Source organism: Brienomyrus brachyistius, chromosome 5 (genome assembly GCF_023856365.1).
Source record: "Brienomyrus brachyistius isolate T26 chromosome 5, BBRACH_0.4, whole genome shotgun sequence".
Lineage (NCBI taxonomy): Eukaryota > Metazoa > Chordata > Actinopteri > Osteoglossiformes > Mormyridae > Brienomyrus > Brienomyrus brachyistius.
In genome coordinates this window covers 29,672,844-29,689,315 of record NC_064537.1, presented here as the reverse complement: position 1 = coordinate 29,689,315, position 16,472 = coordinate 29,672,844, and the positions used below count along the sequence as shown (strand labels likewise).

Sequence of the window (16,472 nt, the reverse complement as noted above, 5' to 3'; positions counted from 1 at the left end):
TAGCTTTTTAATTAAACTCACACTGCTCACAGTGTGCACCTTAGTATTTGGAAGGTGTAATCATTTTTTTATTATTTAAACGACAATATTATTGTGAAATGACATCTATAATATAGACAACATAGAGATAATTGGTACTCTTGCAGAACAGAACATTTGCAGCATCAGACACAGTACTCTGTATTGTTAGACATTTATATTTTACTTTTAAAATGATATTCTTTGAGAAATATGTAAAATTGGCTAAATAAAGCAATGGAAGTTATGGGTCTTGCTCACAGAGGCATGAACCTCATCGCATGGCTGGGGTCTGCACCCCTGACCTGGATAAGCTATTACTGGCGTGCATATTGAAAAAAATTAGCATAACATTTATTAAGCAGCATGAAATTTGGATGATTGATAATCATTACTCTGAGTGGTAATGGGTGTTTGTTAAAGCCATTCCCTCTAAGAATGGAGAAATAATACAGCACTTTCTCTAATGTGGGGACTTGGGCATCTCACCACTCTGAGGTATATAGATTGAGGACCAGTTATCATTTAGTTCCACAGGATAGTATGCATATTTCTTGCTGTTTGCAGAGGTGAACAGTAACTGTGCGGGTTGAAGTGATTTATCCTGGTAAAAATAACTAACTTAGCAAAGTCTTGTCTCTCTTTATTCATGATTTTTTTTATCACCCATTTAGCTCATTTTACATAGAAAATATGTATCTGACTCAGCAAAAATAAATGTGCATATTTAATTTAATTAGCAAACATTGATTTTTTTTTATTATTATTCTTGCTTTTTGGACGTTTTTGTATTTCAATGGGACCAAAGAGCATCTGATTTGCTCACAATATGTGATTCTGACCCTTTAAGATCCTCTGACTCCTCATTAGGTAAAGTTTGTTTGTTTTTCATGGGACATGGTAAGCATGAAGATGTGTGGATGTTTCTGGCGTAATTTTTTGTGATTTTATACACACACACACACACATATTTTATATTTTACTTATATATATATATGGCTCTGCATGGTGGTGCAGTGGTTCGCACTGTTGCCTCACATCTCTGGGACCCGGGTTCGAGTCTCCACCTGGGTCACATGTGTGCGGAGTTTGCATGTTCTCCCCATGTCGTCATGGGGTTTCCTCCGGGTACTCCGGTTTCCCCCCCACAGTCCAAAAACATGCTGAGGCTAATTGGAGTTGCTGAATTGCCCGTAGGTGTGCATGTGTGAGTGCATGGTGTGTGAGTGTGCCCTGCGATGGGCTGGCCCCCCATCCTGGGTTGTTCCCTGCCTCGTGCCCATTGATTCCGGGATAGGCTCCGGACCCCCCGCGACCCAATAGGATAAGCGGTTTGGAAAATGGATGGATGGATGGAAGTTGTCCATAGGTGTGCATGTGTGAGTGAATGGTGTGTGAATGTGTCCTGTGATGGGCTGGCCCCCCATCCTGGGTTGTTCCCTTGCCTTGTGCCCATTGCTTCCGGGATAGGCTCCGGACCCCCTGCGACCCAGTAGGATAAGCGGTTTGTAAAATGGATGGATGGATGGATGGATATATATATATATATATATATATATATATATATATATATATATATATATATATATGTGAATATGAATCTGCACATATGACAAGTAAATCCACACCAGCTTTATGGGTAATTTTTCTGATATGAGAAAAGGCTCATAATTACACAGCTCTCGATTATTACTTTGGCATAAAGCCACATATTCATGTACTTCTCAGAATCTAGATAATGCAGATAAACAGAATATTTACTGACAAGAATTTAGCTATTTTATTCCATACACAAAAATGCCAACAAAAACACAAAGTGAGTGTGGAAAGAACGCTTAAACATCCAAAGTATGTGGCACAAATTGGGATTTTGTAACCTAAAGGATTAGGCTAGTCATTAAAAAGAAAGAAATATCACACTTTTGATACAAGATATTCCTAATCTCCCTGTGGAAGGACCTTTCTCGGAGACAGGCTAATACAATTACGCCTAGATAAGATGTATGGAGACAAGGCCAAAGGTGCTTTTGTATTGTCACAAGAAAAATGCTTCGAAGGAGGAGAACGAAAACATAAAATACTGACTAAATTTATCAGAAAGAAATATTGGACTTGCCTTGTTTCCAAATTTAAATGAAATAGGCAAATATTGGAAAATGTTCCAGATAACTTTAGATATGTAAATGGTATATCAAAATAGGCGCTGAGCCGTAGCACTGCCCTAGAAAGCTGTGTGGCTTTGAAATTTTGTGAAACTGCTTGTGTTGATAGGACTTCAGAATTGAACTGCTTAAACTTAATTGATTCTGTCATGGCTGGCATTCTGGTGGTTGGACCCAAATATTTCAAATGCTGACTAACTGATCCACAAGAACACCTTCCACCCATGACATCACTGAAGAGTACATGGTTTAAAGCACAAGTAATCATAATACCAAGCAGGTGTGCTTGAATTTTTGATGCTGTTTTGTGTGTGTTTCCTCTGGGTGCTCCGGATCGTCCCACAATCAAAACATATGCATTATATGAATATAATTAACATCCCTAAATTGTCCATAGTGTATCATTGTACATGTGTGAGTGCCACCATGAGATAACATCATATCCAAGGTGTACCCTGCCCCTGTGTGTGCGTGTGTGTGTGTGTGCCTCTTACCGGCTAGAATGGGCTCCAGGCCCCTCTGTCACTCTGCTCAGGAAAAGGGATTGGAAGATGTGTGTGTGTGTGTGTATATATATATATATATATATATATATATATATATATATATATATAGAGTTTTTTTCCTAGTTCATTTTGATTTAGCAATACATGTATTTAATGTATCTGGGAGTGTTTGGTGATTTCAGTCTGTGAAATTCCTGCCACTCTGTGACAGCCTAAAGGTGAAAATTGCTGTTAGGTGAATTATGTTGACATGAAATGGTAGAACACAGTCTGTGAAGTGTATGTTCCTGCTTAATGGCTGATAGTCATACTTTATCTCTTCGGGCGTTTCAAGTCTTTCAGTGAAGTTTTACCTCAGAGTATGGAAAGAGTCGGCCACGAGTGGTTGGATGAACCAATACCCAAAGTACACCAAAAAATCTCTGTCGATGGAGACCTATTTCTCAGTTACAACTTAGCTGGCCCTGCTAATATCTCCTTGCTGCAGCCAAGCTGCCCCCTTTATTCAATCTGTCTCTTTTTGTCACACTATTATAACGATAAGTTCCAGTCAGCTATCACAATAATTTCCATAGTTTTTCTCAGATTTGACCCAGTATCTCACAAATTTTGATTCTCTACAGGCACGCAGCACTGGGAATGCTTATGCCGTATATTTGACATGTAGTCTGCTGGAAGTGCTAACAGATGGCTGACAAGGAGACCTGAAGCACCTATTAGGGGATTATAACCAGCAAGGTGATAATACCTGGCTAATCTTGCATGTATGGTTTCTCACACGGAGGGTCTGAAAGATTATGGATTTGTGTTTGAGGAAACTAATGGATGGGTTTTGACAGATATTGGCAGTTGGATGTACTGTATAGTAGTGAATTATTATACAACAAAACTAAAATTACCACTGTCCCTTGACAACAGTAAATAAATATAGAGAGTAAGACTACCTAAGAAAAAATACATTGATTCAAACAAAGAACAAATCTATAACACATTTCTAATGATGTTATATTTGGTGATATCCGAAATAACATTGTTTAGGTTTATACTATTACGTAGAGGTACCTGTTTTCCCTGGTAGGTATTCTTAATTAGTTATTCTTCATTTGTTTGACATCTTCAATTGACCTGACATTTATTTTACTGCTATCTAATGGTTTCATTCACTATCAATTATTGTCCTTAGGCTAGTATACACTTATAAAAATAAGTAGGGAACTAATTCTTTTGTCAGTAGTTATGACTGTAAAAGGTTTAACCGTCAATAATTACTCTGATGTTATTAATGCAGATCTGCACTTTTACATAAACTGCCACCAAAACCCCATGAATGTGAATAAATACAATATTCATGCTGTGTATATGTGCTGGTCGCTGTAGTCAGTTTTATTTACAAGCAGTACGTCATTTTTTTAGTTATGGATCTCTTGTACTTGAGGATGACCTTTTTTTTATAGGTCAGGATTATCCTTAACGAATCAGTCTATAAATTGTACTCATTTAGATCCAACTCACCTTGTGCTACTAAAACGCACATCTTCTGCAGCCCTTCCGACTTTTACATTTTTTTTTTTATAAATATGTAAACAACCCAGCAAATGGTATTTTCATAAGAATAGCTTTAAAAAGAATTTAAGTATACACACATCTTAGCAGGTATTTTAGCAACTTTTGTTTAAAAATGAAATCATTTCAGTTACAGGGGTGAGCCTTCTAGACAGAACATGTGTTTTTCAGTTAAAACTGTACCCTGAAAAGGAAAAAAAAATCTCTAAGTGCTTTTCAATGTACTTGATATAATTCATACTTCTATCACCATTTGCTGACACAGTGATTTTCATTAATTTCATTATATTTAATAAAAGGGAGTCATACCTGGTACTACGTAGGGGTACCTAATAAAGTGGCCACTGCGTGCATGTACCTATTAATTCTTAATATAATAATGGGAGTTATATGAAATTAGAGACACAATCTCTAAATAAATATATATTCAGTCTACCAATTTCCGGCCCATCAATACTTGGGCAGAGATTAAATGTGCAATTTAAAGTTTATAGTAAACTAGGAATGAGAAGACGACAGCGATTTACTGTAAACACAGGACATGGTATTTAACATTTTACATTGTGTGCGGAAAGATCGCTGCTGCCTTCTCCCAGGTTACACTGGTGGGTTTCCCTGCACATTTCTATCGCTTGCTTTTCATAAGGGATTGCGTGGCTTCTCTCTTCAAGTGTGTGATCCCTTTCTCTCTGCCGAGAAAGAGGAGGCAGTGTCTCGTTCCCCCCCCCCCCCTTTGCTGTCCGACCACAATGAGATCTTGGCAGCTAATTGCCTTCAGGTGAGGTGAGGCACAGGCTGGGTGACGGGAAAATAAGCGCGTCCAGCAGGAATTTAAACGGACGTGGGATGTTTTCAATGCGCTTCTCTGTTAATTCTTTGGCTGGCGCATTTCCTTCGTTTTTCACAGAGCCCCTCCACTGCACGAAAAAGGTTAGTGTTAGCACCTTTATTTTCTGCGTTTGTTATGTAATGCGGGGAAAGTGGCCGTGAGGATGTTTTGCGAAGCACTTTGCGGACATGTGGCTGCGCACCGGCTTCAGCGTACCGTTAGATGCCGAGGTGGACCAGATAGCCAGGCTGTGTATGTGCAAAATGATAAAAAGGTCAGTGTTGAAATGGCAGTACATTCATTTAACTGCCGTACATAAGTAGTAAGGGAAGTATTTGACTGGCTTTCTTTTTTAAGCGGTCCTGGTGTTAGATATTGCCGGAAGGTTGATGCTTTCGTCCACGTAAAAAAGCGGCGATGTCCTGTGGATGAGAACTTTAGTGTTTGCTAGTGCATGTGGGCAATGCTTCGTATCTGCTCTTATCTGCCTTTTGCCACTCCAGTCTCACATTTGTGCAGCTATGCTACTGTGCCAGGTAAGGACACCTTTTTATATGTATACGACAAATTAAATATTGGTGTAGTCAGACTACCCATAATTTAATGAGGTGAAATGGGCAATAAAGACATGATACTATAGTGAACTGTTAAGAAATAAGATGTATTCTTTTCTTAGTATTTGAATTTTTTTCGACATGATTTGTTTACTAAGTGTATATCAAAAGTTAATAGAAAACTTAAAGAGAAATAAGCTTACCTGGACGCACATATGTCACCATTGCATGGTTATGCTCTGCTATCAGCGTCGCGTCCCCGTTAGAAGGAACGCGACCCTTTTAATTTCTTATACAGGTTTGTCAAATTGTCATCAATAAAATATGCATTTAAGATGCACTATCGCGAATTTCATATTAATTGTAGTTGCTTTTCAGTGTATAGTGGTATCTACAGCGCTGTAATCTATCCTCATGCTACTTTTTATAAGGGACATTGTATTGTCAGTCAAACAAATGTAAGCTGTGTAGCTGTTTGTAGACTCTTTTTCTTGTTAGAATCTTAGGATTTCAGTCAGCACATGGTTTCCTGTTTTCTTGTATGGCCGCATCTGAAAGGCAATACGGAAAGTAAAGCACGTTACACGTTATGTTCTTAAATATTACACGCTCGAGGCTTACAGGGCAACGACAACAAAAAAGTAACATTTTACAAATGAATGTGTAATTCTGTATACATTATTTTTTTTTAGTTTATGCTAGTAGTATAGTAGGAATTGACCATCTGTAAATTTATAATCGTCATTGTTAAATATATGATGATCTTTTAACCCGAAGCAGCTCTGTCTATGACGCAACAAGCAAACTGCAGACTTTATCCTTCAGATATCAAATGCCATTCATTTGTTCATAGTGCCTCAAGAGACAGTGGGCTGTCTGGCTGTTGCTGTGGATTTTGCTCTTGAATGGAGCTCCGAGTCGAGGGTGCAGGCGTATTTTGTGTATGAAGGCTTTCAGTGAAGCGGAGCCACAGTGAGCTCAAAGTGCTCCAAGCCATATAGTGATGGATTTAGACAGTGTGATCTGTGTACATGCTTAGGTTTCGAATTACTTAAGGGATATCATTGCATCCATTCTGTTTGATTGCTTGCAGAGCATTGTCTGTCTGTTTTAATCTCCACTCAAGTTACACAACTCAGCACATTATCAGATGTGCACACAGTCTAAAAAAGATCGGAGCAGCACATGAGTACGTAGAATTTAAAATTTCAGCAGGCATTCTTGAGTAGTTACAGTATTCATCTTTGCTGGCCTTGGGATGATTTTAAGTTAGGCAGTAGAAGGGGCCAGATAGAAATCAATTTCTGGAGGTACAGCCTGCTATTTTTTACATAAAGGTATTTTTTCTTCATTTGCAAGTACAGGATATAAAATGTTGAGTTAATTCAAAGTATATGATTTCTGTGTTTAAAATGGTCTAAGAACTATTTTTGGTGTTTAAAGATATGGGGAAACCCTAAATTGTCTCCTTTGTTCTTTTTTAAACATGCATTGAAACCCGTGATGGACGCTGTAATTTGTGAAGTAGCTATGTCAGAATGATGATTCAGAATGATTTTTTTAATCATGAAAAGTTAATGTATTTGTCATCACAATGGTCGCTTGGCTGCGATTTACCACCATTTTCTGGACTTTGGTGTCATTACAATTTCATTTCACTTGAAGGTCCTTATACCTTTCTGTACAAGGAATGGTTCCTTTTACTGGGGATATTGATGGCCGCCACATTGCTACCACTTGGGCTGTGATGTCAGTGTAATTTAATGCTTCAGTTGAGGCTTTTCTAATTTGCGTGGTAGACATCGAATAATATTAATAAACAGGTGATTGTTAGTCTGCTCAAAGACAGATTAATTGTTCTTTTCCCATGCAAAAATTACAGCGAATACCTTTCCTGAAGCGAATTATATCGGAAGCCATCTATGTGGACGTCTTCCCTATCTATGGGAGGGGGCAAATGCAGTTTAAATCCTATTTTTGTCATGCATAAAAGATTGTGGATTTAACAAGATATATGACTCATCCCCCTCCTTTCTTTCTGAATCTAGCTTCACGGACCATGGAAAGGCTCTTTTGGGCTTTGTCACCTCATCCGCTGCCCTAGGTGTCAGTTGATTATTTCAGAAGCCTAAAATCAGGGGGTTCGGCAGTGCCAGCAATGCAGTAGAATGACTTAAGTAAACACATTGTGGAAACAGTCGTAATGACCACCCACAGAGCAAGAAGCACGACGCAAGCCCAAAGGGGGGTCTTTAAACAGGAGGATGCCTGTCTTGTTCACAAAAGCATTGTTATTTCCACAGAAAGCGGAGGCCTAAGGAAGTGTGCAATGATCTGATGAGTCTTTCAGTCTTTGACTACAGCTGAAATTATTTTTTTAAATGATCCCTTCTATTCTGGGTTAAGTGGCAAAATATTTAATCAATCAAAATTGGGGTCTGCAGCCTTGCTGTGTGTGTGTGTGTGATATATATATATATATATATTATATATATATATATATATATATATATATATATATATATATATATATATATATATATATATATAATCACACACACACAGTATATGCACAAAGGTTTAATTCCATGTATAGTATTGAGGATCTGGTTGATTCAGTGGTAACCCAGGTTCTTTAACAATGATTTTTGGAATTTTTCTGTGGCTCCACTGTGTCCCACACGCCTAAGACATACTGCAGTTCATTAGTCTCTAAATTGCTTCTCTGATTTAAAAAAATAATAATAATACTCTGACACTGAATACAACTGCAGTAAGTAAGGTAATTTCTGCTGCAAGTTCAGTAGACCTTTGAATGGAATTTATTGGCTCCTAACACATTTGACATTGCCCATTTAATATACTATATTTTGCAAGAATGAGTGAAATTACTTAATGACTAATTGAACATCCATCTGACTCCAGTAAGGCATGACTTAGACATTAAATCTCAGGATTAGATTTAGTACATCCTACCTTAAGCTATGGTCCATCCCACTTTACCCTGATTTATGAATCATAGGTTGCAGAATCCCAGGCAGACGTCATCTACATACTTAATTCCCATCCCTGCCAACCCCAAAAAAGTACTTGTTATATAAAGCATGGACACACTACATCAATACCAGATAGAAACTGGTAACAAATCCACGTCCCACTTATTGGTTGTAAGGGTGAATATTTGGTAAATGCAGCTGGATGAATGACATACTGTATGCATATTTTTGTGTCTGAGTCCATTGTGTTAGATGCTTAAATACATGACATTTTTCAATATATTCAAATAACATTTTCTGTATCAGAAAACCAGGTGGCGCAACCATCCGAACCAATGAGCCAAGTAAGAAAACTATTAAAATTGGTGTTTAAGTCATTTTAAATGTTAGGTATAATTAAGTTGGAAAATGCTGTGTTTTTAAAACCATTAAGATAACTGGAAAAACGTCTGTCTGCAAACAATTTTACAGTAATTCAAATGTCAGGCAGCACAACCGGGAAAAGGGGATTTTTATTTAAAAGTCATTTTAGAAAACTATATACTATAAACTGGTGTGCATGTGTGAGTGACTGGTGTGTGAGTGTGCCCTGCGATGGGCTGGCCCCCCATCCTGGGTTGTTCCCTGCCTCGTGCCCATTGATTCCGGGATAGGCTCCGGACCCCCCGCGACCCAATAGGATAAGCGGTTTGGAAAATGGATGGATGGATGGATATACTATAAACTATGATGTTTCATCATAAGGGCGACACCAATTGATCTTCAGGGTGCAGTGCAGTACTAGTAGATCTAACATGTATGTTGACAAAAATGACCATTTTCAACTTATGGTTAGGTTCGCACAGTCTCCATGTCCGGTGGTAAAACCCATAGAAAGTTATGATAATATTGTAATATGCTTAATTGCATGAATAAACTTCACAATACCAAGGACAAATGTTTGTGCATGTGTCCAATCAGATGTCTGTTTAATTTTAAATGATCTTCAAAAGGCAAATGGTGCAACCACAGTTAATACTATTACTAATCATCCATCCATCCATCCATTTCCCAAACCGCTTATCCTATTGGGTCGCGGGGGGTCCGGAGCCTATCCCGGAATCAATGGGCACGAGGCAGGGAACAACCCAGGATGGGGGGCCAGCCCATCGCAGGGCACACTCACACACCATTCACTCACACATGCACACCTACGGGCAATTCAGCAACTCCAATTAGCCTCAGCATGTTTTTGGACTGTGGGGGGAAACCGGAGTACCCGGAGGAAACCCCACGACGACATGGGGAGAACATGCAAACTCCACACACATGTGACCCAGGCGGAGACTCGAACCCGGGTCCCAGAGGTGTGAGGCGACAGTGCTAACCACTGCACCACCATGCCGCCCCTATTACTAATCATAAATGCAAAAAAAAAAAACTAATAGGAATTAACAATGTCTGGTCCATGGTAGACAATTAAATGGAAACTTCAGGAAGGTTTTCATTTGGGGGGGTTCTAAGATGTATTTCTTTGGTTACGCCGCCTGAGATTTTTCATTTTGTGAAAATCTTATTTGTCATTCACCCAGCTGCAGAAATACAGAAGTAATGATCAGTCCGAGTAAAATACACAGGCTGCCGGCTGTGACCAAAAGATGAAGTTGGATCCTTTTTAAAAAGAGCACATAAAGGTTTTAATGACTCCAAAAGCCTGGCGTGACAGAGCAGGGTATTCAGACGGTCAGCTTGCTGTGTAATAGTTTATACAGAGTGTTGAATAAGCACTTTCAATGTTATTACTCTCCAAAGGGGGTGCAGAACATGAAACTAATAAAGTGCCAAATTGTCGGAAACACTCCATTGTGAAGGCATACGTTACATTTCAGTTTTAGGAGAGGGTACATGAGAGCAGAACATGCTCTGATTTGGGGTGTGTGTGTGAGATGTGGGTTTGCAGGTACAACAGGGGGGACCTGAAAATTGTTCCCCCATAATATAATCCTTAAGTTTGTGTAAAATCTCGACGCAATCAAAAGAATATCATGCCAAAATCTTGTATTTTGTTTGGTTACTTACAGTTAAGGTCAGGGCAACAGTAGGTAAGCGTTTGGGTTGTTGTAATTAGGGTTAGAGTTCTGCCCATTGAAATGAATGAAGAGTCTCCACAATGATAGGAATACATAAACTGTGCAATTAAAAAAAACAAAAATTAAAAGACTTGTATTTGTTTGGTGACTTATGGTTAAGGTTAGGGCTGGGTAGGGGTCAAGGTTGTCATTGTTGGGATTAGGGTTTTGTCCATAGAAAGGCATGGAGTCTCCACAAAGGTAAAGATATCTAATCAATCTCTTTCTCTCTCTGGTGATTATGATTCCCAACCATTGTTTGCTCCGCTGACATCAGGGATCAAAAAAAGTCTCAGCCATTTGGCACATGAGCACACACTGGGCAATTTATTAGGTACACCTGCTTGCCAATGCAAATGACCTGCTCAGACAGCATACAGACAGGGTTCAATTACTGTCAGAGTAAGCATTATAATGGATGAGATACGTGACCTACAGTAAGTGATTTTGAGTGTGGTTTTATTGTTGGTGCTAAACATGGTGGTTCCAGCATCTCTGAAACAGTCGCCCTCCTGGGATTTTCACACAGTACAGTATCAAGAGTTTACAGAACATTGTGTGAAAGACAAAAAACATCCAGTCAGGGGCATTTCTGTAGCTGAAAACGCATCACAACCAGATCATAGGAAAATAACAAGACCTGAGCTACCTGAAGGACCACAAGTGCAAAAATAACAGCACAGTGATGTGAGCAATGGCTTCTCTGGACACAACTCGTCTACCCTTGAAGGGGTTCTGTAGGCAAAATTGGGTTCAACCCAGTACTAACTGAAAGTTCCAAGAGAAAGTGACCGGTAAATGCATTTAATAAATCCAGATTGTTTGGGAGAAAAAAACTGAATGACATAAACAAAGTTCACTTAACTTTACTAATGCAATTATCACGGAAGAAGATGAGAACAGTAACTGCAATCTTCACAACTCCACTTCTCACTTTGGAATTACGAGGTTAAACGAAGTGTAACTGACCTAATGCCTTTGTTTACTTGGTTGGTATTTATGTAACCCAGTCTATAATTGACTTTTACTTTTACCTTACACACTTTTCAATCGTTCATTTACATGCAGGTGTACATAGACACCCTCATGTAGATGCAGCATCTCACCTTTCAGTTTTAGTGATTGACTTGAATATTATATGGTAGGTTTGCTTAATATTAGATATAGGTACTAATAAGCCAAATTTGCTGTAATGCGTGAGGCTTAGGGTGGGTGCACACATAGGGTAAAACATTTGACAAAAGAAGTAAAAGGGAGAGAGTATTATCTGTATTGACCTTAAGTACAATGACAAATGTATTATAGCTCTGCCTGATCTTGTGTGCAACATCCTGCTTGTTTTGTATTCCATGTAAAGACAGAAGAGAGATGTCAGTAAAGTTCATGGCACAGTGGATACCGTTGTCTAGGTAATTGGACAACGGATTGAACTCCACCAGTCCCAAGGAGGACTGGTGGAGTATGGTCCTTAAAGACATTAGCAAGGAGTCAGGGGAAACCACTGAACAATAAAAACCAAGCTGTGATACCAAGAGTTTGATGTTCAAAGGAAGGAATGGGGAGAAGGAACATTTCACTTACAAGGTGTGACACGGCTGCCCCCTGTCTCTCTAAGTGTGAACGGATCAGTGAGGTGGGAGTGGAAAGGAAGCATTCTGGGGAGTAATGTCTGGAATCTAGGTGTCCGTCAGGAGGAGGATCTGCATGGAGTGGGTGGGGTGGATACTGGCAGGCAGAACCAAATTACCTGTTAAGCATCTGGATCATGTAGTAATGTTCTGTGATTTTCAGAGCAGTCATTTAGAGGTCATCATGAATGCTCCTCCTGTATTCTCTAAATCATTCAGTGTTGCTGCGCTATGATATAGTATATCATAGGTGCACATTCTACACTCACCTCAAGATATTCCGCTAGTGTAGAAACAGAGTTCATTCCAGAAAGTACTTTTAACTAACATATAAAATGACTAGGGAAGTGTACTAGTATGTTAAGGGATGTCAGTTGCTTTGTTCCAAAATGTGGTACGACCCATGTGAAACAGAAATGTCATCTTACAAAAAAAAAGCTTTGCCTAAAAACAGTGGAATCTCATGAAAATGGTTTTTATTCAGATTTTTACATTGCCAGTGGAATATAGTGTTCATTAATTGACTCTACACAAAAACACATGAACCAGAAAATTCAGATTTTGACTAAGAAATACATTTTAAAATACTTTGCTTTATAATCATAAAGCCAGCACTAATACAATATGAATTTAAGACCTTGTTTTTTATGTGACCAAAATTACTGCTTACTTTCAGTTTTGAGACCTATTATGTCTATAAAAATAACATAACACCCTGCAGAGCATTGCCAAGATCCCTGCTGTGGCTTATGCAAACACACCCCTGCTTTCTGGTAAAATTGTCTTTCACATTTAGTTCCTTTGCAGTAAACAGTATGATATATTCTTCCATGTAGTTATTGCTTCTTGCTTTAAAAACTCTTGATACACACTGATTTTCTAATGAGATATCGAGGTTGGTTCTTCCTGGTGGAAGAACCTTCTTATGGTGAGCTTTGGCTCATTGGCTGAAAATGTTGAAATTGTTTTGTTCCAAAAACCCACAATAGGACAATTTCAAAGAACAGTTGCTGGAGCTGTAATGAGCTTTTCTTATTGAATTATATGGAAAAAGGGTAATAATACAGTATGTTATTTAGTGGAGAGGGTTGTTTAAAGTTTAAACATAAAGCATTTTTTCTTTAAAAAATCAGGGATAGTATAACCTCTATGAAGAGGCTATGTGTAATATTTTTATAAGGGCTGGGTATTTCATTAAATTGGGAGACACTAACCAAAAATGAATAGCCACCGAATCCATGATTTGAAAGAAGAATCTGGCCTTTCTGATAAAATGCTGTATTTCTCCCCCTGAATACCTTTTGTTGGCATATTCCAAATGGTTTTTGAGTTTATTCTGTCAAAATGTGGTCCTTCTTTTCACACTTAAGATGGTTAGTAGTCGTTTTGCACAATACATATCTCACAATACAAGTGCCAGTTGGAAGTGCTTGTTTTATGGCGATTTGGCCTATATTTCAGCAGGCAACAAGAAAATTGCAAAGCCTTTTTAGGGCACTTGAAGTCTAGTCACGTTAAGTGCAAGTTCAGAAAACTCTCAATTACAAACACACAATGAAATTCTAGGACTTGGTAAAACCTGCTCTGCCGAGAGAGTGAAAGACTGCATGGCAGAATACTGATGTGGGTGAAGCCAGGAGATGCTTGCATGGAAGAACAGGGTATCTGCTTGTGGCTTAAAGGTCCTGACTGTACTGATATCAATTGAGCTGTGACCAAACAGCTTTCCGGGCTGCATCAGTGAATGTGACATGTGCTTTGGACTAAAGTGAGAGGAAACAACTTGTACAAGAACTGTGTATGTAATACTGCACTGTTAACCTCTCTATTGTGTGACTGGCCAATTTTCATCACTTTTTTGTGCTGAGTTCAGAACTCACACAAAAGTGTTTTACATGAATAAGTAGATACATGTTTTTCTTTAAACCAACATGTACTTTTCCATTCAGCACAGTTGAATTTTGCTAAAGCCAAATGAGGACATAGAATTAATACAGAACAACGCATAATAGAACCCTTATTCATTATGAAAGTGAATAATTATAAAGTAACTTTTCATAAAAGTAAAATCATACAATAATGCAGTAAGTCTGATCTCTGTGATGACTCACTATAGGAAAAAGGTCACAGTAATATTTATATAATATCAGGCAGTCAGATAATATGTAAAAAACACATTTTTATGATCGTAGAATTAGTAGTAATAATACTGATAATAGTACATGCCCAAATCAAAATCAAATTCTTGGGACAGAAATATTGAGCGTGGAAGGAAGACAGGAATCCCCCAATGAGAAAATCCAATTAAATATTCTGCAGTGATTTATGAGATGCACAGTCGCTGCATATTCTCCAAATACTTCTTTTGAAACTGGCTTTAAAAAAATATTTTCTAGATCATCCCTGACAGCCAAGATAATTGCTTGTGCTTATTCCTTTTCCTTCCTCTTCCAGATTGTAGTGATGTAAATAATAATAATAAAAATAATAAAGCTCTTACATGCAAGTTTATATAAGTGGATAACTGTTGTTGTTAACGCATTTCTTAGACTACAGAAAATAAACTTTTTTTACCGCCACAATCTCAAGAAGCATGTTTCATATAATTGCAATTTGCTGTTTAGTCTTACAGTTCGGGTTACAGTTCCACTTGTCCTTGCCCTTTAAATTTGTAGGACAAAATATTTTAAACTGTGCCAAATAACTGTACTTGAATGTGTTTTACATACACCTCTGAATGCATCTGTATTTGGATACCAGAACATGTATCCTTCAGGCCTTTTTGTATTAGCAGGCGTGTATATCGGGAATGATATTAAGTTATTGTTAGGGATGGGCCGATCCACATTTTTTTCAATCCGTTCCGATTCCGATACACATCTGCCGATACCGATGTAAGAGCTCTTTATATAATGTAATTATATATAATATATTTATGTTTACTTTTTAAACATAATAAATTAGAATATATAATATATTAATATTCACATATTAATATTGTAGCGACCGCGGGTTAGTAGAGCTGAACTGGCTAGGCTGCTCGTTAGCTAACACAGCTAGCGACTATCGCCGAATTTCACAACTAACTGAGAGCGCTCGTGTCCCATACACCGCGCGACCCCGAGCGTCTCAGCAGCAGGTCTGTAATCCCTGAATGATCCAGTAGGAAACAGTAGGGGTTCACACCAAACATTTATTTTACCCTTTTTCCTCTCCCTCTCTTAATGCTGCTGACACCACAGCCCTATCACGCTCCCACCACACAGAGTCGCGGTGTCAGCCAACCATACCAATTCAACCCGCCCCACAGAACACACATCAACTTCACTGTGGCTAACATTAACATAACACAACATGAGAATCAAACACATAGGAACTAGCAGAACGATAGAAAATACAGACAACACAATACCCAGAATGCACCTGGCTAACAACCCTAGCCAGGTCATTACAATATTTTTATTAGTAAATACAAATAAACACTTATGCCAAAAAACTTTAATTAGGCTACTCGTAACATAGCTACATAATGCAGTGTTCTACCTCGTTTGTACATCTTATTTTAAGCGTTTATGAGGCATTTGCAGTTCAATATCAATATCTTCCAAGAAAGTAGCCTATAGGTAAGTAGCGAAAATGCCCCACAATTTTTGTCCCACTGGCAACAGCGTCACTTAATTGCGATTTCAGCCCCTCATGTAACAAATGCTGTAGCGAGTGAGCAAAACAGCTCAAGCCAGCGACTTAGTTGCTTTTTTTCGGATTACTCGCGTTGTCTCGCACAATTGCGTGCGCTTTGTTTTTTGAGCTGGGGTATTCCATGAAAGTAGCTAAAGAAAGCCAGACTTTCCCGAAAAAATTCAGACTCAAACTAGCACCATCTCTAAACACAGCGTCATGTCGTTCTACTAACACAATTCAGTTTTAATTTATCAAGGTTCATGCAAGACAGGCTTGCATAGTCCCACTTAGTGCGCACACCCGAGATATTTAAGATGCCCAGATGACTGGATGAACGGTAGATCGATCAAATGAATTGGAAAGCGTGTAAAACGAGAGCGGTGTTTTATTCCCACTGTAGAACAAACGCTTCTGATGGAGCTGTATG

General features: G+C 38.5%; 1 protein-coding gene across 17 annotated transcripts in view; it reads left to right on the top strand.

Moving 5' to 3' along the window:
* Positions 1 to 16,472, top strand: part of LOC125741731 (RNA binding protein fox-1 homolog 1-like) — a 440,599-nt gene that overhangs the window by 170,935 nt on the left and 253,192 nt on the right. For 3 of the 17 annotated variants that reach the window (XM_049013012.1, XM_049013009.1, XM_049013003.1), the window contains exon 1: positions 5,023 to 5,179. The exons of 9 other annotated variants lie outside the window; for them this stretch is intronic. In XM_049013012.1, the coding sequence (XP_048868969.1) occupies positions 5,096 to 5,179 (84 nt within the window). In that variant the 5' untranslated portion in view covers positions 5,023 to 5,095. Of the gene's footprint in view, positions 1 to 5,022; positions 5,180 to 5,241; positions 5,615 to 16,472 lie in introns of those variants that run through there. 5 more of the 17 variants (XM_049013006.1, XM_049013005.1, XM_049013002.1 and 2 more) reach the window with 2 other exon arrangements.